Here is a 21836-nt window from a genome sequence, read left to right as displayed (position 1 = left end):
TGTGGTTGATTGGTGCGGGTGTCTCGGAGAGTACAGCCCATTAAGAATTAAAATGGCAAATTGTGCATGGAGTCAGAAGATGTAGGTGAGGTTTTAAATACATATGTTTGTATCTGTATTCACTCGAGAGAAAGATGATGTTAGTATTGAAATTATGGAAGAGAACTGAAACATATATTGAATAAATTACAATTGAAAAAGAAGAGGTAATGATGGTTTTAGTAGGCCACAATTGAATAAGTTCCCTGATACAGATAAGATGTATCCGAGGTTTCTGTGGGAGGCAAATGAGGTGATTACAGGGACCCTGACATTAATTTAAAATCTTCTCTGGCCATAACAGAGACGCCAGAGAATTGAGGACCATGAAGGAGTTACATTATTCAAGAAGAATGGTAGGGATAAACCAAAACTTTCAGCTAATGAGTCTAACATAGTGGCAGGAAAACATTTAGAAATAAATTCTGAAGAAAATTCATTAAACTCCGCTTGGAGAGGCAAGGGTCAATGAAAAGTAGTCAGCGTGGCTTTTCAAGATAAGGTCATGACTGACAGGTTTTAATCTTTTAAGGAGGTGACTAGGTGTATATGTGAGAGTGCAGTTGATGTATTTTAGCATGGACGTCAATAAAGTGTTTGACAAGCTATTACTGGGAAAACTGGTAAAGAAGGCAAGGCCCCAAAAAACCCAGGGAAATTTAGTAAATTGGATTCAAAATTATTCCGTGACAGGAAGCAGAAGGTAACAGTTGAAGGGTGTTTTTGTGACAGGAAACTGTGTCCAGTAGCATACCAGATCGGAGCTGGGTCCTCTGCTGTTTGTAAATATCTGGATGTGAATATAAGACATTTGGTCAGTAAGTTCACAGGTAACATAAAATTTGGTGGCATGATAAATAGTAAGGAGGAAAGCTTTAGACAATAGGATGATATGAACAAACCTTTATTAGTGAAGCATTGAATATTAATGTGGAGGTGTAGATGTTGGACTGGGGTGGATAAAGTCAGAAGTCACACAAGACCAAGATATAGTCCAACAGGTTTGTTTGAAATCACAAGCTTTCAGAGCATTGCTCATTCATCAGGTGAGGTTACCTGATAAGGAGCAGTGCTCTGAAAGCTTGCGATTTCAAATAAACCTGCTGGACCATAACCTAGTGTCATGTGACTTCTGACCTTGAGCACTGAATAAAACAGCAGGGAGATTATGACAGAACTGTATATTATCTTAGGCCACAGCTGGAATACAGTGTGCAGTTTTGGTCACCACACTACAGGAAAGATCTAATTGCATTAGAAAGGGTACAAAGATGATTAACCAGGATTGTACTTGTACTTGAGTGTTTCAACTACAAAAAGACACCAAATAGACTAGGTTTGATTTCCTTATCACAGAGAAGGTGAGAGGGGATGCTGGGGAAAACGTGAGGATTGCAAAATTATGAGGGGCATAGATAGGAAGAAAGGTTCGCCTTTGTCAGTAGCCAGGAAAACAGGGGGCTTAGAGGGGATTTAGAGATTTCCTTCCAGAGGATAGTGGGTATCTAGAACTCACTGTCTAAAAGGGTGGTAAAGGTGCAAACCATCACAATATTTAAATGAACACTTGGAATGCCATAGCATACAAGGCCCCAAGGCAAGCACTGGAAAATGGGTCTAGAATAGATTGTTGCTTGATGACCAGGTGTGACCATTCTCTGCTACAAAACTCTATGATGAGTGCATAAAGATAAATGAATGAGAAATAAATGCAAAGAGAAATAAATCAATAGAGAGTGAGAAATTAGTACAGGAGAACTTCAGTAACAAATTGGTATGAGGTGTGATACTGAGATGGATGTAAGGAGAGAGAGTGAACAATAAATACTGGGCAAAAGAGTGATTAAGTACAGGAATTATTTCAAGTGGGAGATAAATCTTAGAAAGAAAGTGAAAAACAAATAGAGGCACTTCCAGTTGACAGTGAAATGTTGCCTCAGTACTGCACAGAAATTGAGAGTGAGTGAGACACCAGAAAGGAACACCATAAAAGGGAAGGGAGAAATGGAGAAAGTTAGAAGGCCATGGATAATAATTGAAACGATATATACATCATGAAAGGAAAGGACACAGATATAGACAGAGACTGGAACAAAATTCAGATCTTTTATGCAAACAGGTCAACTGTGTTGACTACATAATTGAACTTCCATGACCCCGCAAATATCCCATTGGTTTCAGTCTGTGTACAGGACACATTCCCTTCATCATACAAATGTCTGCATTCCTTGGAAAATGAATCCCACCATGAATTGAATGGAAATCTTGCTTACCAATAGCTTTGGTACTATCCAACTCTCAATACAGAACCCATTCCATTCGGGTCACAAATACATCGCTGAAGAAACCACTGTTTAGGTGGTTTCACACAACTATTTCCACCCAAGTATGTTTTTCTGGTCTCAACCAATAAGGATGTTCCTACATCATGCCTAGCTCTTGTAATATATCCAGGGTGTATCTCTACAGATTACCTCATATATTCTCCAAAGTCTTACAAGTTCCTGCCATTCTCCTTTCTCTGAATTTGAGAACACAGTTTGTAAATGTCACCCATTCCTCTGTTTGGTAATCAAACCATAGGAAGTTTACTGAGAAGCAAATACTTCTCCTTCTACGTCACTCTTATTGTGTTTATTATCTTCCACTACTCTTACCACCTGACATACTTGGTCCTCTTTATTCTCTTCTTTACAATATTAGCTTTTCAATGGGTTTATGTAACCTAACCAATTTTTCTCCATATCGTCAGGATTAGCTATCAGACAAGTCACTTACTAACCCTCTAAACGATTTCGTATGGACCCTGAATTTTGCTTTCAGATGTTTGCCTTACAAGGGCAACCAAAGTCAAACTTCATCTCTCACTTCAAACATTGTAGTTGCTAAATGTTTGTCTGTCCATTCTATGATTTTTACTTGTGAAACTTTCAAATGCACTAGTGGTATGTTCCTGTGAGTCTTTCTAAAAATGTGGACACATAGTCCATTATTGAGGATTCACCCTTTTGTCTCAAGAGCTTCTCCCTAATCAGTTTTAATGGACCTCTAAACTGATGACCATAAATCAATTCAAATGAACTAAACCCAGTAGAATCATTTGGGAAATTTCTGGTAACAAATTTTAAGACATCTAATTTGTTGTCCCAATCCTGTAGGTCTTTGTGACAGTATACCCCAACCTTGGTTTGAAAGTTTCATGGGAAAATTCCAAAGTTGCCTGTGTCTGTAAATGATACACAATTGATTTTAATGGTTCTAAACTGCTAACAATCTTCTGTAAAACTATAGACATAATGTTAGAATCACAATCAGATTATATTTTAATTGGTTATCCATTACAAGTAAGCAATCAAAGTCACTTTTTCACTCTTAGAAAGTGAGGACTGTAGGTGCTGTAGATCAGAGTCAAAAAGTGTGGCGCTGGAAAAGCACAGCAGGTCAGGCAGCATCCGAGGAGCTCTTCAAATGCTGCTTGACATGCTGTGCTATTCCACTACTATGCTACCTGTAACTGTCCTTGAAGGAATAGCTCTGAATGGGTTATCATATTCAGAATTGTAAGGATATATTGATGACCTGCTTTTGTTTTTGGTAATCCCACACAATCTGTTAACACTCAACGTGTTGATGTTTTTGTGAGAAACAAAGCTCACTCACTTCAATAATTTCAGTCCGAGACAAAAATCTGAAACAGTAGTGTCATTTATTTTACACTTGCAAGTGGGTGTGATGTCACACGGCAGGGACAAAACACACACCGAATTTGACAAACGCTTGACATTTATATAATTTGAGTCCCTACATATTTTTTTTTATTTCATTCCCCCCCCACCCCGCTTATGTCACTCATTTCCCTAAGACTGATCCCACAACTTCTGTTTATCCGGCCTTGTCCGTGACAAATGCCTATCTCTGGCTCCCATAAGGTTGTTTGACGTCATCCCATCCTTTGCTTACCATTATCTACTCCCTCCATCTGCCCTGCCCCTCACAGCATCTTATCACTCAGCCCTTTTAATTGGGATTTGTTCCTGTGTCTCTGCACAAGTGGGAAACCTACTGTTTATACAGGCCTCTCTTCACAGCATTTTATCTAGTGCCTGTATTTCTACCATTGTTTTGTAATCACGTCTCATGCTGACATACCATTTTTAACGGATTATATATTTCCTCATTCTTGCTAATTCAGCTCTTGGCCGAAACAATCCCAAACTAATGTGAATTCATTTACTCTGTATCAGAACTTATAATTGCAGAAATAACATTAATTCACCTATATTCCACATTTTCCTCTCACCTGACATTTATAACCTGTTTTCCAGAATTGTATTACGCCTTCTTAAGTCTTGGTCTTGGAGTACTTTCTTGTTAAATTGAGCACCTTACACTTAAACCTCCTCGGGGTCACTCCCAACTATGGGGAAAAAAACAGAGCAAATTGACATTGAAAAGAACAAAGTATTGTAGTGATGGCAGGCTTAAAAGTGGACAAATCATGACCCAGGCTACTGTGGGAGGCAAGGGAGATAATAGGAGGGGCACTGAACAAAACTTTTGATTCTTCTTTGGCCATGGGAGAGGTGCCAGAGGATTGGAGAACAGCTAATTTTTTCTGATATTTAAGAAGGATTATAGACTGAAGCCAGAGAATTTCAAACCAGTGAATCTCATGGTGGGGAAATTATTGGAAAAAATTCTGAAGGAATTATCTATCTCCACTTGGAAAGGCAAGGCTTGTTAGGGGTAGTCAGCATGGCTTCATCATAGGGAGGTCATACTTAATAAATCTGATTGAAGTTTTTGAGATGACCAGATGTGTAGATGAGGGCAGTACAATTGATGTAGTTTATATGGATTTCAGTAAAGCCCTTAACAAGTTCCCACAAAGGAAACTTCTCAAGAAAACAAATGCACATGGGATACTGGGTAATTTGATACAGTGGATTCAAAATTGCTCAGTTGCAGGGGACAGAAAGCTGCTTTCATGACTGGAACCCAGTGTCCAGTGGTGTAATACAGAGCTCTGTGCTGGGTCCCCTATTATTTGTGATTTATATAAATTATGTAGATGACTGTATGGACCAAGTGCTGGCACATGAGATTAGATTGAAGGTCAGGTGTTTCTTACATTATCAGTGCAGAAGGGCTGAAATACCTCATCTGCATTGTATGATTCTATGATGCTAAAATACTTTCTTATTGATGCCTGTATTTCAACATGTCCTGCCATAGAAATTTCATATGCTATTTGCAAAGTCTCCTTATGATATCAGGGCAGTACTAATATTTGATGAACAATAATTCATTCTTCATCTACAGTTCTGTGAGCACGTATCTACTTCCTCATTAGAATTCCTTTTTAAAATATAGTAGCACTCTAAAACTCCTTCAGACTCAACTTCGGTACGAGCAGTCTGCACTTGCTCATCTAACTCTGGATCTGCTTCCTCAGCCTCAATGAATGAAAATATTGCCAAACACCTTTTCTGAATTATCTTTATGCTTAACTAGAGTTTCAGCCACCTTCACATCTGCTTGCAGTGACTTCTGGTGATGGACTTTGTTTCGCTGTTGGTCTGGTGGAAAATGGCAAAAACCCATGATGGAAAATGGCAAAAACCCATTCCTGCAACTGTTCTGTGTCTTTTGCCTCAATTGGACTGTGTGTGAAGCTACAACTTTCACTCCTGCTAAATCAATCTGCAGATGTAAATCTACTTCATCCACAGGTAATTGCTTAATCACCCTGACTGCAACTAGTTAAGAGCTGAAAATGTGTTGCTGGAAAAGCACAGCAGGTCAGGCAGCATCCAAGGAACAGGAGAATCGACATTTCGGGCATAAGCCCTTCTTCAGGAATGAGGAAGAAGAAGGGCTTCCCGAAGAAGGGCTTATGCCCGAAACGTCGATTCTCCTGTTCCTTGGATGCTGCCTGACCTGCTGCGCTTTTACAGCAACACATTTTCAGCTCTGATCTCCAGCATCTGCAGTCCTCACTTTCTCCTGCAACTAGTTAAGACAAGCCATCTCCAAATGGCCTTTGTACAATAGAATTGGGAGAAACCCTCAACTTATACCATTGACTAACGCTTTGACTTTCACTGAACTCTCTGGAGGGAAAATTAATTCATCTCCAGCAAAAGAGTTTGAGCAGCCCTTGTATCCCTGAGTAAAGTTATGGGCTCATATAATTCCAATAGCCTAATATGATCTGGGATACAAGCAGTGTGAACGGCACAATGAGCATGAAATTATTCAACAGCATTCAAGAGAACATTTTTATCTAGTATATAACGAGCTCAACAAGAGGGTTTATTTCTCGATTTGTTCTTCAGAAATGAAGCTAGGCAAGTGGATGAAATAACAGTGGGTGACCATTTTGGAGATAGTGATCATAACAAAGTTAGATTTAGCATTCTTGTGAAAAGATAGAACAGGAATAAAAAGGAATGGGAGAGAGGAGAAACTAGAAATAGTAACCACTGCCTAAAAGAGTGGAAGAGCGGGAGGATCTGGAACAGTAACCCGCATCTAAGAGTAGGAGATAGAGGAAGCAGTCATGAGTTAATGAGAGAAGAGAAAAATAATCTGACACTGACATCACAGGAAAGTTATGAGTTGATTGCTGGTCGAATAGCTGCTGTGTTTCAAATCCAGTGATTTCACAAAACATACATTTTACATTAGAACTTGGAAAGAAATAATTTCTATGTTTAGGAAAGGAGCTGATTTGAGTAAGGGCAAAAATATTTTTACTTTGTACTAATTTTCAGTTCTTAATTAATAATACAACAGTAAGGTTCGAGTAAGTTAAAATAATTAACAGTAGGTAAAGAATTGTAGAATCCCTACTATCAAGTCTGCACCGATCGTCCATAGAGCACCCCAGACCCACACTGCCCCCAGTCCTGTGAAATATCAGTGCTAACTATTGTGCCATCACTGGATGATTATTTTAACACAAACAGTCTGTAAAGTAACAGAGAAAAGGTAGGAGTTGGAAATGAAGTTAAAATGCTATGTTAAGTAGTACAGTGGATGTTGTCTGCATGGACTTAGTAAGGCATTTGACAAAGTCCCACATGGCAGACTGTTAAGAAAAATTAAACCCCATAGATATGAGGGAATGTAGTCAGTTGTATCCAAAATTGGCTCAGTGACAGGAAACAAAAGGTCATAGTTGAAGGATGTTTTTGTGAAGGGGAAATGTTTTCCTGTGGTGTTCTACAGGGTTCACTTTTTGATTCCTTGCTGTTGTGCTATGTGTTAATGATTTAGAATTAAAAGTGGGAGGAGGCTAAGGGGTGACTTAATCAATGTGCACAAAATAATGAAACAGAGTGAACATAATATGTTTGTCTCAACAGAGATGCCAAATTTCAGCAGCCATAGATTGAAGGTGATTAGAGGAATTACAGGGGACATAAGGAAATACTTTTCCATCCAGATGATGGTGAGGTCTGGAATTCACTGCCCAGTTTGGTGGTTAAGTGGAAACCCTCAACTCATTTAAAAGGAACCCAGGTCTGCACTTGAAATGCTGTAATCTGCAAGGATTAGAATAGGTGGCAAGTTTGTTCAACCGGTGCAGGCATATTGGGATGAATGGCCTTATTCTGAGTTTTAATTTTTCTACAGTTTTGTAGCTCTAGCTCTATGGGTAATGGTCAGGTGTCTATTACTAATTTGACAGTTTGATGAAAGAGGTAGAACAGGCACAGCAGCTGAAGTACCTCATCCTGTGGGTATTGATCTACTATTCTGTGTATTTTATTCTTCTTTTGTTTCATCAGGAATCTTTAAATAGTCCATATCTCTTATTGTCTAGGTTAACCATTTTATCAGAACATGTGGCTAACAGCCACTCTCAGACAACAACTCACCAGAACGAAGGACCCAATACCCAGCATGAGCAAAACCAACGTAGTGTACAAAATCCCATGCAAGGACTGCACAAAACACTACATAGGACAGCATCCATGAACACCAACTAGCCACGAAACGACACGACCAGCTATCCTTAGTAGCCACACATGCAGATGACAAGCAACATGAATTCGACTGGGACAACACTACTATTATAGGACAAGCCAAACAGCGAACAGCCAGGGAATTCCTAGAGGCATGGCACTCATCCACAGATTCAATCAATAAGCACATCGACCTGGACCCAATATACCGGCCACTGCAGCGGACAGCTGGAACTGTCAACCGGAAGCGGCACATTCAAACCGCTACAAATGCCGGAGGAAAGATCACAGAAGCACTTCACAGGAGGCTCCCAAGCACGGAGGATGTCACCTTGATTGTGGTTGGATGAACACTGACAGATTCAATGGTGAGAACATCCAATGTGTACGTTTGACTGCCATTTGGCTAAATCACTGAATGACTAAGAGGGAGCTAATAGTTGACCAAATCACCATGAATTGATAAATTACTGGGATAGGAAAAAAGTACAGTGGAATCACGTTACTCCAAGTAAATCAGAAAGTTTACCAACTCAAGAAGCAAAAGGTGGGAAAACTTGTGAATGACACATTATGGTCTCATATAGTGCAAAATGGATCTCCAGTATAACCAATACATTCATTTCCAATATTTTAGTTCTCTCCCCGCCCCCGCTAGTATTTGATCAAATTTTGTCACTTTGAAAGTTTCGTTCTTTAGGTTCACGCTTTCGGTTTGTTGTACCTCAACGCGCTTCTCTCCAACCAGCCGTTTCTGCAAATTGGAAATGACCGATTGTGTGTAAATTTTTCTGTGGTTGTAAATGACAAAGTATTCCATTATTTAAAACAAAAGAACTCAACTCCGCTCCACAGAAACTGAATTTGGAACAATTATTGGCACTCTTGCTGGACGAAGCCAGAGCTAATAGTCCAACGGGTTTATTTGGAAAGCACCAACTCTCGGAGCGCTGCTCCTCCATCAGGTAACGAGCGCGGCGGGACCACAAGACAGGTGCGTGTCTGTGGAGGAGTGGTGCGAGGGAGCTAACTTTGTCCAACACCGACACATCTTGATGAAGCCAGGCTATGCTGCCGGGTCCGGGTCCTGGTCCGGTCGTGCTCCGAGTCCCACCCCGTTCTCCTCCTGCGGAAGGCAGGCTGCCCGCGTCCCCGTTGCCAGGGGATACCAGTTGGGGGTGGGGGGGGGAGACGACGCACTGGAGACGCCACCACCGCTCCGGCCAATCAGCAGGAGGAGCGCGCGCCTCGCCTCAGGCGGTCGGACCAATCCGCGGACCGGCGCCTGCTCACGTGGCCCAGCCCGCTGCCCAATGGGAGGCGGGTGACGTTGCTTGGAGCGGGGTTTGAAGGAAAAGGAACGGGAGTCCGTTAGGGACTGGCGGGAATTGAGGAGGATCCACAGGGGGCCGCCTTAGCAGATAATCACCCGTTACCGCGTCAGGTTACCGGGACGGCCGGTGGCACTAGGGTACGATCACCGGGCACGGGCCTCTGGCACTGGGTGCATTGCATGTTCACTGGAACCGGGACATTCATTGGGTCCAGCTGCTGGAGATGGAGGTTGTTGATCGGGCATGGCCGCTGGACTGGGAGTAGCTGCTGGCACCAGGCATGAGGCAAAAATAACTGCAGACGCTGAAGTCCAAAGTAGAGAAACAGGAGGCTGGAACAACACAGTAAGCCAGGCAGCATCAGGAGGTGGAGAAGTCCAAGGTTTCAGGGATCAGGTTAGAGCCGAAACGTTGATTTCTCCCCCTCTTGGTGCTGCCTGGTTTGCTGTGACTCCTGTTCGTCTACACTGGCTCTAGGCATGTTCACCGCCTGAGCGGGAGTAGGCACCGCAGCTGCTGGAGTGAGAGTCAAGGTTGGAGTGTTGCTGGAAAAGCACAGCAGGTCAGGCAGCATCCGAGGAGCAGGAGAATCGACGTTTCGGGCAAAAGTCCTTCCTGTCCTGATGAAGGGCTTTTGCCGGAGACGTCGATTTTCCTGCTCCTCAGGTGCTGCCTGGCCTGCTGTGCTTCTCCAGCACCACTCCAATCTTGACCCATGTTCGCCATCTAAGGCTCCGAGCACAGGTTGTGTTCCCTGACCATGACTGCTGCCACTGGGCACATTCACCAGGGGTGGTTGCCATCACCTGACATACTCACTGGCATGTTTAGGGATGGGAGCTCTGTTTGTTGGGTAGATTTACTGGAGAGGGCTGCAGTCATTGGTCAGTTTCAGAGGCATGGGCTGCTGCCACTGAGATGGGCCACTGTCACTGGGCTCTTTTACTGGGAAGGGCTGTCTTTACCAGGAACTGGTGCCATAGCTCTCTGCATTTGAAGGGAGTGGTTGCCATCATCAGGTGTGCTTGATGGGCATGTCCATACTTGCCAGTGTCTGACAGCGGTCACTGGCTGTGTATACTGGGGTTGGTAGCTGTCATTGGGTATGTATACTGGGATGTTACCAGTCACCATGTGTGTACTTCTGGGTGATGCTGCTCACTGGGTGTGTTTTTGTCAGGAAATGCCACTGTCAACTTTGACAGGGCATCGAGTGTGTATTCTGTAATTCAAGATGATGGCTGACCACAACCTTATCAAGGACAATCTGAGATGGGCAATAAATTATTTACCTCGCCAGTGACACTATGTCCTGAAAAGAATAAATAAATAAAACAGAATTTGGGAAGATATAGGCAGGTGCAATTTAATCTATAGAAGTGTGCAGTTTGGTTGGATAAATCAACAGTGACAATATAAACTAAACAATACAATTTTAAAAGGTTTATTGGGACATAGAGTTGGAGGTATATGCATAACTCTTTGAAGGTAACAGAGCCATTGAAAAGTATTTTAAGAGGTCCATTAAAATCAACTGGTTTGGCCATTTGATCTGTTTCTTGTCATATTTTGTTTTATGATATTTCTGTGAAGTGTCTTGAGACATTCCATTATATTAAAGGTGCTATATATGTTGTTTAAAAAAATTCACTCCTTGTCTTTTTTAATGAAAGTGTACAGTACAAAAATGGGTAAGTTGTACTAAATTGCTTTAAAACAGTGGTTGGGCTTCAACCAGTATTGTGATCAAGTCTGGTCATCACATTTTAAGTCTGTGAAGACCTGGAGAAGGCTTGTTGTTTTTGGAGCACAGAAAGTTGAGAGATTTATTAGACATTTACAAAATCCTAAATACTTTTTACATAGTAGATGATAAGGGAGAGCTTCTTGTGGCAGAATAAACAGTAAGTAGAGAACATAAACTTAGGGTAATTGGGAAAAGATCCAACGAGGGGAGAACTATTTTTATGCAGTGAGTTGTCATGATCCTGTGTACCCTGCAGGGGATAGGTCTAATTGGCTGTGTTTTTAAAGAATTGGTACAGGCATGATGCTGAATATGAGTATGTAGTTTTTCTAACCTTTTGAAAGTCTATTTTGTGAGCTATTGTATTGAGGATTAGAATTTGAAATAATATCAAATACTCTAGTGATTCTGGTAGTGGACCAGCTGTTCAGAGGTTTTAAGTTAAAATCATGTTATATGGGGCAAGGTAGCCCCTTCAAGAAATCTGGAGTAGCACCAAAATAGAACAGTGAAAACTGTGTGATTTTTGCAACAATCTTACTTCTTTCCTTCAGGATGTAGAATATGAATGTAAATTAGTATATGGTTAGTCGATAAGTGATGGTCTTGCCAATTATATATTGCAGTTAATTTTTAAAAATAGATTAGTGAAATAATTGTGTGACATTATATTACTGCATTTAAAAAATCAGCAATACTGATGTCACCGGGGATTATTGTGACTTTTGGAAATTGATTTTACAGAGCAGAAGATGGTGTCATCAAAAAGGAGCAATAATCTTTCCACAAAAATGGAAGAAACGACTGTTAAATAGAAACTCTTGAGTGCAATGCTGAGGTGTCTTAAAAAGCACTAGCACAATGCTGGGCCATTGAAAGCTCAAGCATCCTTTTGTTTCATCTAAAGAAAAAGCCAAAAATCATATGAAACTGACTTTCTGGCAGTTCAAGAAAATGTGATGTCATATACCAAACAGAAATGAAGCTGATATTCACTATGATCACGGTGGATATGCTGTCAATAAGCATCACTTAGGGCAAAGTTTGTCATGCATTGAGTTTTGTAGAACCTGAATAATGTGTGCCTGTGAGACAGACAGTAACCCTGCATCTGGAGAAATGTTGAGGACAGTGTCAAGTCTTTGTTGGGAAAAATTGGAATGAATGATAACAGCTTTTGCAATTGACTGCTGGATAGCATTAACTACAGGATGCTATATGACTGTTATTTGCCATTATAGTAAGAACAGGAAGCATTGGTCTACAATTCTGGAAACTGAAAGTGTGGCCGAAGGATGTAGTGGAGAATCTGGCTGAAAATCTAAACACAATATATTGCAAAGAAGGGACCTGGTGGGTGCTTTTTAGACAACACTACAAGCACCATTGTCATGTGTTAGCAAACACAATGTGTTATATGGATATCTGTCAATGGTTATTTCCATACTTTGCAGTAAGCCATTGACAATGCCTTTCTTCACTTAGTAAGGATCATACCATTGCAACTGCAAATTGCACAAGTTCATCTGCACCATGGTGATAAAAGCATTCAAAGAAAATCAAAAACCAAGTTAAGTTGAACAATACCAGCTGATCCAGTACTGTCATGGTCGACTGGTTAGCAAGGTTAACTTACATGGAATACAGGGAGAGCTAGCCATTTGGATACAGAACTGGCTTGAAGGTGGAAGACAGAGGATGGTGGTGGAGGGTTGCTTTTCAGATTAGAGGCCTGTGACCAGTGGTCCACTGCTTTTCGTTATGTATGATTTGGATGTGAACATAGGAAGTATGGTTAGCAAGTTTGCAGGTGACACCAAAATTGAAAGTGTAATGGACAGTGAAGAAGGTTACCTCCAAGTACATTGGGATTTTGATCAGCTGGGTCAATTGACTGAGGTATGGCAGGTGGAGTTTAATTTAGATGAATTTGAGGTGCTGCATTTTTGAAAAGCAAATCAGGCAGAACTAATACACTTAATGGTAAGGTCCTGAGGAGTGTTGCTGAACTAAGAGACCTTGAAGTGCAGATTCATAGTTCTGTGAAAGTGGAGTCGCAGGTAGATAGGATAGTGAAGAAGGCATTTGATATGTTTGCCTTTATTGGTCAGAGTATTGAGTACAGGAGTTGGAAAGTCATATTGTGACTGTAGAGGACACTGGCGAGGCCACTTTTGGAGTACTGTGTGCAATTCTGGTCACCCTAATATAAGAAGGAGTTGTGAAACTTGAAAGGGTTTAGTAAAGATTTACAAGGATTTTGCCAGGTTTGGAAAATTTGAGCTACAGACAGAAATCATAGGGGCAAAAATAGGGGAAATAGACAAGGTATTTTCCTTGGGGTGGGGGAGTTCAAAACTAGAGGGCTTAGATTTAAGGTGAGAGGGGAAAGATTTGAAAGGGACCTAAGGGGCAACTTTTTTTGTAGAGAAGGTGGTCCGTGTATGTAATGAGCCACTGGAAGAAGTGGTGGAGGCTGGTATATTTACAACATATAAAAGGCATTTGGTTGGGTATATGAATACAAAGGGATTAGAGGTTTATGGGCCAAATGCTGGCAAATGGGATTGGATTTATCCAGGATAGCTGGTTGGCATGGACGAGTTGGACCGAAGGGTTTGTTTCCCTGCTTGACATCTCTGACTTTGACTGTAAAATTCATTGGAATTTGGTAAATGACTCAATGAGCAAAGCTGGGCTATATCCTGTGCTTTCAGATGGACCCGGAACAGAGCCATCTGATACCTGAATGCTTCAACTGCAAGATGAGCAATGGCAATTAATTGAGGATATCTTATCATTGCCAGCCACTTTAAAAAGGAGTTACAACTTCCATATTTACCAGCCAGTTTCAATTTCAAACATTTATCCAATTTGCAACAAACTCACTTCAGAATTAAACTTATATATATATAATGTTGTTATAATTTTAATAGTTTGAGCAATTTTTTAAAAAACAATATTTACATCCTTGGATTAGAACATTCTTTCTTGCCACTTGGTGTCGACCTCGGCTCGGAGCATCTGAACGCGAAAGCAGTGGATTCAATTTCCTCTCTAGAGACTTATGCACATAATTGAGGATGATGCTTCTTTGCATTGAGAGAATTGTGCAATTGAGAGGTTTATATTTTAAATGGGAAAAGTGGAATCTTTAATCTGAATCTAGCTCATAATATGTCTGACTCCAGAGTTCTCAGTGGGACAAAGTGGAGCTAGTTTTAATGTCTTTAATAGATGATACACTAAACATAGAAGTGCTTGAGTTTGCTATTAAGGAATGTTGTTATGAGGACTGTTTCATTTAGTTTTGTTGTTTTGATTTCTACAGGGGAGAAATGTGTGAGGAAAAGGAATATTTTTTAGCTCCAATTTTTGTTTTCAAAAATTATCTTTTTCTTTTCTCTTTAGTAAAACTGAGAGCAATGTTGAAGTTTAAATTTGGCGGTCGTTGCCTTATGGACATTGGACCAGGTGAACCAATCACCAATCGGTGTTCCAGAATGAATTTATTTTTCCAGGTTAGTGATGTTTTGATACTGAAGACCTAAAGCTTGCCAAGACAGATTGAATGCAGTTACTCATGTCAGTCAGACATAAGACACAGGAAGATTGATGTACAAATATTAATTGTTGTGGATAAGAGATTAACATTGTTTTTTTTTTCAAAAAGTCTTGCATTTATGTAGTGTCTTTTGTGACTCTCTGATGTCTCAAAACTGTACTGACCTAATTGAATGTTGTCTTGAGTCAAATAACACAGCTTCTGTAATTGTGTGCTTTCTGGTATAAGTGATTGTTTATTCAATAAACACTAATCACCCAGTGACGTCACTGTGAATTTTAGATGATACAGAAGTAGAGACAGTTTGATGTTCTGGGGCTTTGTGTCAAAAAACTAGTGAAGTTCTTGGGGTAGTTAGAATTTAAAATGTTCCTGTCAATATTAAAGGGAACACAGGGATTTAAAATTTATATAAAAACAATATGCAGAAAAATGGCCAGACAAGTTGTGATACCAGATGAAAGTTGAGGTATTGAGCACTTGCCGGAGAAAATGTTCCAGGTATTCATCACTGATAGCAGACATTTTTTCACCCTATTATTATTGGACTGCAGACTAAGTTTTGGATTTTGCACAGATCCTCTTTTTTTTTAAACCTATCCTTAAATTAATTGATTCTGCTCACCTACACTGGGTAACTGTGGTGGGGGGCGGGGGCACGCACGGTGGTGGTGATTGGAGTTTCTTAATACAAATTTTAGAAACCTTCCTTATTTTTACTTAAGATAAAAATACATGTTCGCGTTATTTCGATATTTAGATACTTCTTAGCTTTGTGTGGCATTTGTTAATGTAGCTCTTCTCTAAATTTCTTTATTGTGAGTCAGCATTACTGTCGTAGCATTTTAAAAAGTTTTATTTCTGGTAATAATGCTGCAGAATGCACTCTGTTTTTCCTGAATTTCTTTGAAGTAGAAATGTTTATCCTGGAAATAGAATGTTTTCTTTTTCATTGCCCTTTGTGAGGAGCCTTTGTTCCCTCATATTGACTATCTTAAGTATGGGTCGCCATCATGTGGCTTGAGTGAAGGTTAAACCTCTAATTCAATAAGTTGAATAGTGTACATTATGTCAGAGAGCTCCCCTACATTGGACAGTGGTTTAGTGGTCATGTAACTGAAGAAGTGATTTTGAGGCTTACGATAATGCTATAGGAACTTGTATTCAAATCCCACTAAGGCAGCTTAATGTTAATAAAAATCTAGAAAATTAAAAGCTACTTCTGTTAGTGATGACCTTTGAACATTAATGTATTGGGTGGTCAGGAAAAATCTATCCAACCCACTGGCGTCCTAATAGGGAAGGGAATCTGCTACCCTTTCCTGGTATAACCTATAATCAAGACTTCTGACTTGATTCAAAGTGTCTTGACAACCCTCTGAAATGGCTTGTAAGCTGCTCAGTTGGATCAAATAATTGAAAGTTGAATAAGACAAAATGTCTGAACCATTGGCCTCGCGCTGTCAATGACACACCATATCTGCCCTCTTTACAACCAGCTGTTACTTGGACTTGTAAAACAATCATTTGAACTTACTGAATTATTATGTGCAACCAATGTTTCAGACTCCTTCATCACCATTCTGGAATTGCATCCATACCAGTGGAAAGTGGTATAGAGTTGTGAGCGTTTGTCTTGGGAAAAATCAATGTTGACTCTGGACCCCACGAGGTCTCATAGCTTGGGGTCAAACATGGACAAGGAAATCCCTGCTTACTACCATCTGATGAGGGAATACTGCAGTGTCAGCGATGCTAACATTCACTGTTCCTCCTCCAAGGTCGATGTAAAAGATTTCATCTTCAATGTCACTGGTTTCTTCTTTTTTGCTTTCAAAGTGCAATCTCATTTGCACAATCTCTTCTGTCAGTTTGTTGACAACTGGTGCTTCTTTGTCAACATCCATCAAATCCTGCTCTGCTTGCTGTGCTTTAAACTGACTTTACAGCAGTTAAATGCAAGGAAATATAAATGCGTCTTATTTGGAAAACTGGAGCCACCATGGATTCTTTCGAAAACTGGAAGTACTGTGGGTGCTGCACCACAGAATTCCTGGACCAGATACTGCTGCATGAGGGGGGAAAAATCTATGTTTAATTGAATAAATCACTTTGTTATGCTACTATTTCATGAGTTGTGAAAGACACTCTACACAGTCATTTTATTCTTTTTATCTTAGTTTGAAACTTTATGCTAAACTATTTGGCACAGATTCTATCGTTAAGATGTGTAAGCAGCGTTCGTCCACAGTTTTCTCTGGGCTCTTGCACTGTATTTGAAGTAATTAGAAATACATTTAGTATTGTGTCTTATCCATGCAAGAGTGCATATTGGGATGTTAAAGTTAGAGTATTTAATAGAGAAAGTGAAGAGAGGTTTAAACGAAAAGGAATTGAGGAAAGAGATTTAATATATTTTAAAAGATTGCTTTTTTAAAAGCATTATCAAAATCTCCAGTGGGAATATTGACTCTGATAAGGCTTTTGATAAAGTCCCTCGTAAGAACTGATAGGTAAAGTTTATGCTTGTGGACTTGAAGAAAAGTTATTCACCTGGTTATGAAATTAACCGACAGGAGACAAAAAATCAACAATTTGGGCATGAGAACTAAGAGCAGGAGTAGGCAATTCACCACTTTTTCTGCCTGATTTGTCATTCAATATAATCCTGATTGATTTTGTTATGGCCTCAACTCCACTTTTCTTGCCTGCTTCCCGTAACCCTTCAATCATTTCCTAATTAAAATTCTGTTTATCTCTTCAAATTTACTCAATGTCCTGGTATCCACCACACTCTGGGGTTGTGAATGCCACAGATTCAGAATATTTTCAGATGAAGAAACTGAGGGTATTCTGGCTAAGTTTGCAGATGATACAAAGATAGATAGAGGGACAGGTAGGATTGAGGAAGCAGGGAGGCTGCCGAAGAATTTGTATAGGTTAGGAGAGTGGGCAAAGAAGTGGCAGATGGAATACAGTGTGAGATCATGCCCTTTGGTCGGAAAAATGGAAGCATAGGCTATTTTCTAAATGGGGAGAAAATTTCTGAAGTTTGAAGTGCAAAGAGACTTTGGAGTTTTCGTCCAGGATTCTCTCAAGGTAAACTTGCAGGCTGAGTCAGTAGTATATAATATAAAAGCAGGAATGTACTTCTGATGCTCTAAAGGCTCTGGTCAGACCACATTTGGAGTATCGTGTGTGGTTTTGGGCCCCATTTCTCAGGAAGGATGGACTGATCCTCAAAGGAGGTTCACTAGAATGGTCCCAGGAATGAAAAGCTTAACATATGAGGAACGTTTGAGGACTGTGGGGCTATGCTTGATCGAGTTTAGAAGATGAGGGGGGATCTAATTGAAACTTACAGAATACCGAATGGCCTGGATAGAGTGGATGTTGTGAACAATAATAGGAGTACCTATTGGTAGGAGAGACTAGGATCTGTGGGCACAGTCTTAGAGTAGTTTTAGAGTGGAGATAGGGAAAAACTTCTTCAGTCAGGGAGTGGTGAATCTATGGAATTCATTACCAGAAAAGACTGTGGAGGCCAGGTCATTGAGTGTAGCTGAGACTGAGATAGATAGGTTCTTGATTGTCAAGGGTATCATGGGTTACGGGAAGAAAGTGGGAGAATGGGGTTGAGAAACTTATCAGCCATGATTGAATGGCAGAGCAGACTCGATGAGCTGAATGGTCTAATTTCTGCTCTTGTGTCTTGTGGTTGTATTTTGAGGGAAGTAATTTCTTCTCATCTGTTTTAAATATGCTATTCATATCCCAAAGCCATTACCTCTCCTTTGAGATTGCCCCATAAGAGGACCCACTTGCTGTACATCAGCATTGTTAATCTCCTTTAGTGTCTTTTCTATCTCAATTAGATCTCCTCCCATTCTTCGAAGATTCTAGCAAGTCTTGGCCAAAACTGCTCAGACTCTCTTCACAAGACAAGCCTCTCACCTCTAAATCAATCAAGTGCATCTCATTTGAACTGCCTTTTGTGCAATTACATCCCTCCTCATGTAAGAAAACCAAAACTGCAGTACTCCAGGTGTAGTTTCACTGAGACCTTGTACAGTTACAACAACCTTCCCCACTTCAATATTCTTTTCCTTCAGCAATAAATGTCAAAATTCTGATTGCTGTATCTGTATACTAGTTTGCTGTGATTCATGCATAAGGAAACCCAGATCTTTCCAAAACACCCTGAAATTTGTTATTTCTTTATTGAGGCTTAATGTCCCACCTATTTTAATGTCATCTACAAATTTGACTATAGTATCTTCCATCCCTGTATCCAAGACATTAGATATAGTTGAAGTCCAAGGACTAAAACCCTGTGGCACCCTACTAGTTACTTCTTGCCGATCAAAAAAGACGCATTTATTCTGACTATCTGTTTTCTGTTGGTTAGCCAATCCTCTACACAAGCTAATAAATGGCCCCCAGCTCCAGGTATTCTACTGGCAGGATGTAACTAATGGTGCTCTGAAAGGTTCTATGTTGGCTTTCAACCATTTGTTGTACTTAGTTAATTACTTAGTAAATGGAATAAAAATATAAATATCCAAGCTTGTTGACACAATGACCAGTTGTTTGTAAGCATTGTAGATGGAAATATTCAATTGCTAAGATATGATTAGATTAAATAAATGGGCTAAACTGTGGCAGATGGCTTTCAATGGGTGGCTCAGTGGTTAGCACTGCTGCCTCACAGCACCAGGGACCCGGGTTCGATTCCCAACTCGGGCGACTGCGCAAACTCCACACAGACATTCTCCCCGTGTCTGCGTGTGTTTCCTCCGGGTGCTCTGATTTCCTCCCACGATCCAAAGATGTGCAGGTCAGGTGAATTGGCCATACTAAATTGCCCATAGTGTTAGGTCCATTAGTTAGGAGTAAATATAGGGAAGGGAAAAGGGCCAGGGTGGGTTACATTTTGGCGGGTCGGTGTATACTTGTTGGGCCATAGGGCCTGTTTCCATACTGTAGGGAATCTAATCTAATCTCTAATCTTAAATATGAGGCCAACCACTTTGGATTTATTCTCACGTATTCAGTTCTGGCTATAGCATCACTCAAAATGGTTTTTCTTTTCTTTGCCCAGATGTTGGTTTGGAGTCCTCTAAGAGCTTATTATTGGCTGTCTCCTTATTCTGAACAGAGGTTTCCTCTAACTAAATATTGGTTGGATTGAATTCTTTGGACCCCCAGTAAAAAATTAATTCTCTAGCCACTTACTTAGATCGTTTTCTTATGTGTATTATGTTTGATCTCATGTGACAGTTATTTTGTGAACTTTGGGACATTTCAACACATTATAGATGCTACATAAGTGTTAGCCTTGTTTTCAGGCCATATGACATGGATAATCTGTTGGGGATTCACCAAATTTCATTTCAATTTGTCAACAGGGAAAAACTTCATTTCCAGGTCGAATACAGCAGCATTCTTGCTGCTTATTGACTAGAGAAGGACTTCTTGATGCAATTTTCGTCCTCTTTAATGAATGTAATAATCCTGAACTGTTGAAGGTTAAACATGTTGCCAACTTCGTGAAAAAGTGTGAGTACTTCATCATAAGATTATAATTGGTCTGTAAGATTTGTGTTTCTTTTTGTGCTGATCTATGGTAAGCAGTTATTCATGCATTTGTGTAGTGCTGTCTCTCGAGCTGTTCCCTCCTCTTTCCTATGTTTTAGAATGTATACAAAGTGCATTTCAGTGTTTTTTGGCCAAGAACAACAAATACGAGTTGCGTTATGATGACTCTTTAGAATGTCTAACGTTTTTCTGTTGCGTTAAATGAAACTTGTACTGAAATTTACCTTGTAATTAGTTATTTTGTAGAGAGAGAGAGATTCACATTCATGGACCTCTTGCAGCTGCCTTTATTAAGGTGCATCCAGGTTAATGTGAAACAGAGAAAACCCACTGACCTTTGCTTTGAGATATGGCATACTGTATGTGATATATCTGTCTTCAATTCTGATACAAGGAAGGGAAGCAACCAAATGTTTGTTCTCCAAACTGTATATTTTCAGTTCAATGCCATAAAAAGATGCCATAAAAAGACAAATTAGGGAAGCTGGTTAATGGCAATATGCAATAGCCTATGCTGTTCCTTAACTGACGCTAAAACCAAAGTCCTCACCATTCTCCACCTCCCCCACCCAACACCACTTTTGAAATTCAGACTCTTCCTGATTTTTTTTTTGCATTGTTGTCCACATCAAATTAATTAGAGTAGACTGTAGAAGGAAGGCATTTGGTCCGTCTAGTTAATGGTTTGTTTGTTTATGGTCTGCATGAGCCTCCGCCCGCCCCTCTCTTAATCTAACAGTGCGAATTTGATTCATTCCACATGATATCAAGAAATGGCTAGAGGCATTAGGTACTGCATAAGCTCTGGGCCTGACCACATTTCTGCAATGTGTTCCAGGAATTGCTGTGCCCCGAGCAAAGCTGTTTCAGTATGCTGCCATCTGTCTGAGCATGTGGAAAGTTGCCTGGGTGGGTCCTATGCAGATTAAGCAGGAAAATTCAGCCTGGCCTATTACCAGTCTGCTCTTGATCTCTGTTAAAGTGATAGAAGTTATTAGCATTGCTATAAAGGAGCATTTGCTTAACAGTAGTGTGTTTATTGATGCCGATTTGGGTTCCGGCAGTGCCACTCAGCTCCTGACTTCATTGCAGCCTTTATTTAAACACGAATCAAAGAGCTGAATTTGAAAGGTGAGGTGAAAGTGAGCATCTTTGATGTCAAAGCTGCAGTTGTCCGAGCGTGACACTAAGAAGCCCAAACAAAATTGCAGTCTATGGGAATCGAGGGAAGGAGGGGTAAAACTCCCTGCTGCCTGGAGTCATACCTGGCACAAAAAAAAGAGGTCAATCATCTCAGCTCTAAGACATCTTTGCAGGAGTTCCTCAAGATGGCACTCAGCCCCTAGACTCACCATGTCTCTGCTGGCCATGATGCCATTTTAAACTACTCCCATCTGACTGCACATAGTCTGTATTGCTCCATTTCCTGCTTGTTTGTGTCTGTCCAAATGCCTTTTAAACATTGCAATCGCATCCACTTCTACCAACTTCCCTGGATGCGTGTTCCAGACACCTATACTCTCTATGTTGTCTTTTTAAACAAAAACTTGCCTTGCACATCTCTTTTTAAACTTACCTCC

The 21836-nt window shown here is 40.4% G+C and overlaps 1 protein-coding gene across 1 annotated transcript in view; it reads left to right on the top strand.

Moving 5' to 3' along the window:
* Positions 1-9363: 9363 nt before the first annotated feature.
* The window catches only part of cita (citron rho-interacting serine/threonine kinase a), a 216449-nt gene continuing 203976 nt past the window's right edge, over positions 9364-21836 (top strand). Inside the window, exons 1-3 of the mRNA XM_043715278.1 lie at positions 9364-9483; positions 14505-14614; positions 20067-20217. Of these exons, the coding sequence (XP_043571213.1) occupies positions 14519-14614; positions 20067-20217 (247 nt within the window). The 5' untranslated portion in view covers positions 9364-9483; positions 14505-14518. The remainder of the gene's footprint in view (positions 9484-14504; positions 14615-20066; positions 20218-21836) is intronic.

This window comes from Chiloscyllium plagiosum, chromosome 25 (genome assembly GCF_004010195.1).
Source record: "Chiloscyllium plagiosum isolate BGI_BamShark_2017 chromosome 25, ASM401019v2, whole genome shotgun sequence".
Classification (NCBI taxonomy): Eukaryota; Metazoa; Chordata; class Chondrichthyes; order Orectolobiformes; family Hemiscylliidae; genus Chiloscyllium; species Chiloscyllium plagiosum.
The sequence above is the reverse complement of the archived record's forward strand: the minus strand, read 5'-3'. Positions and strand labels throughout refer to the sequence as shown.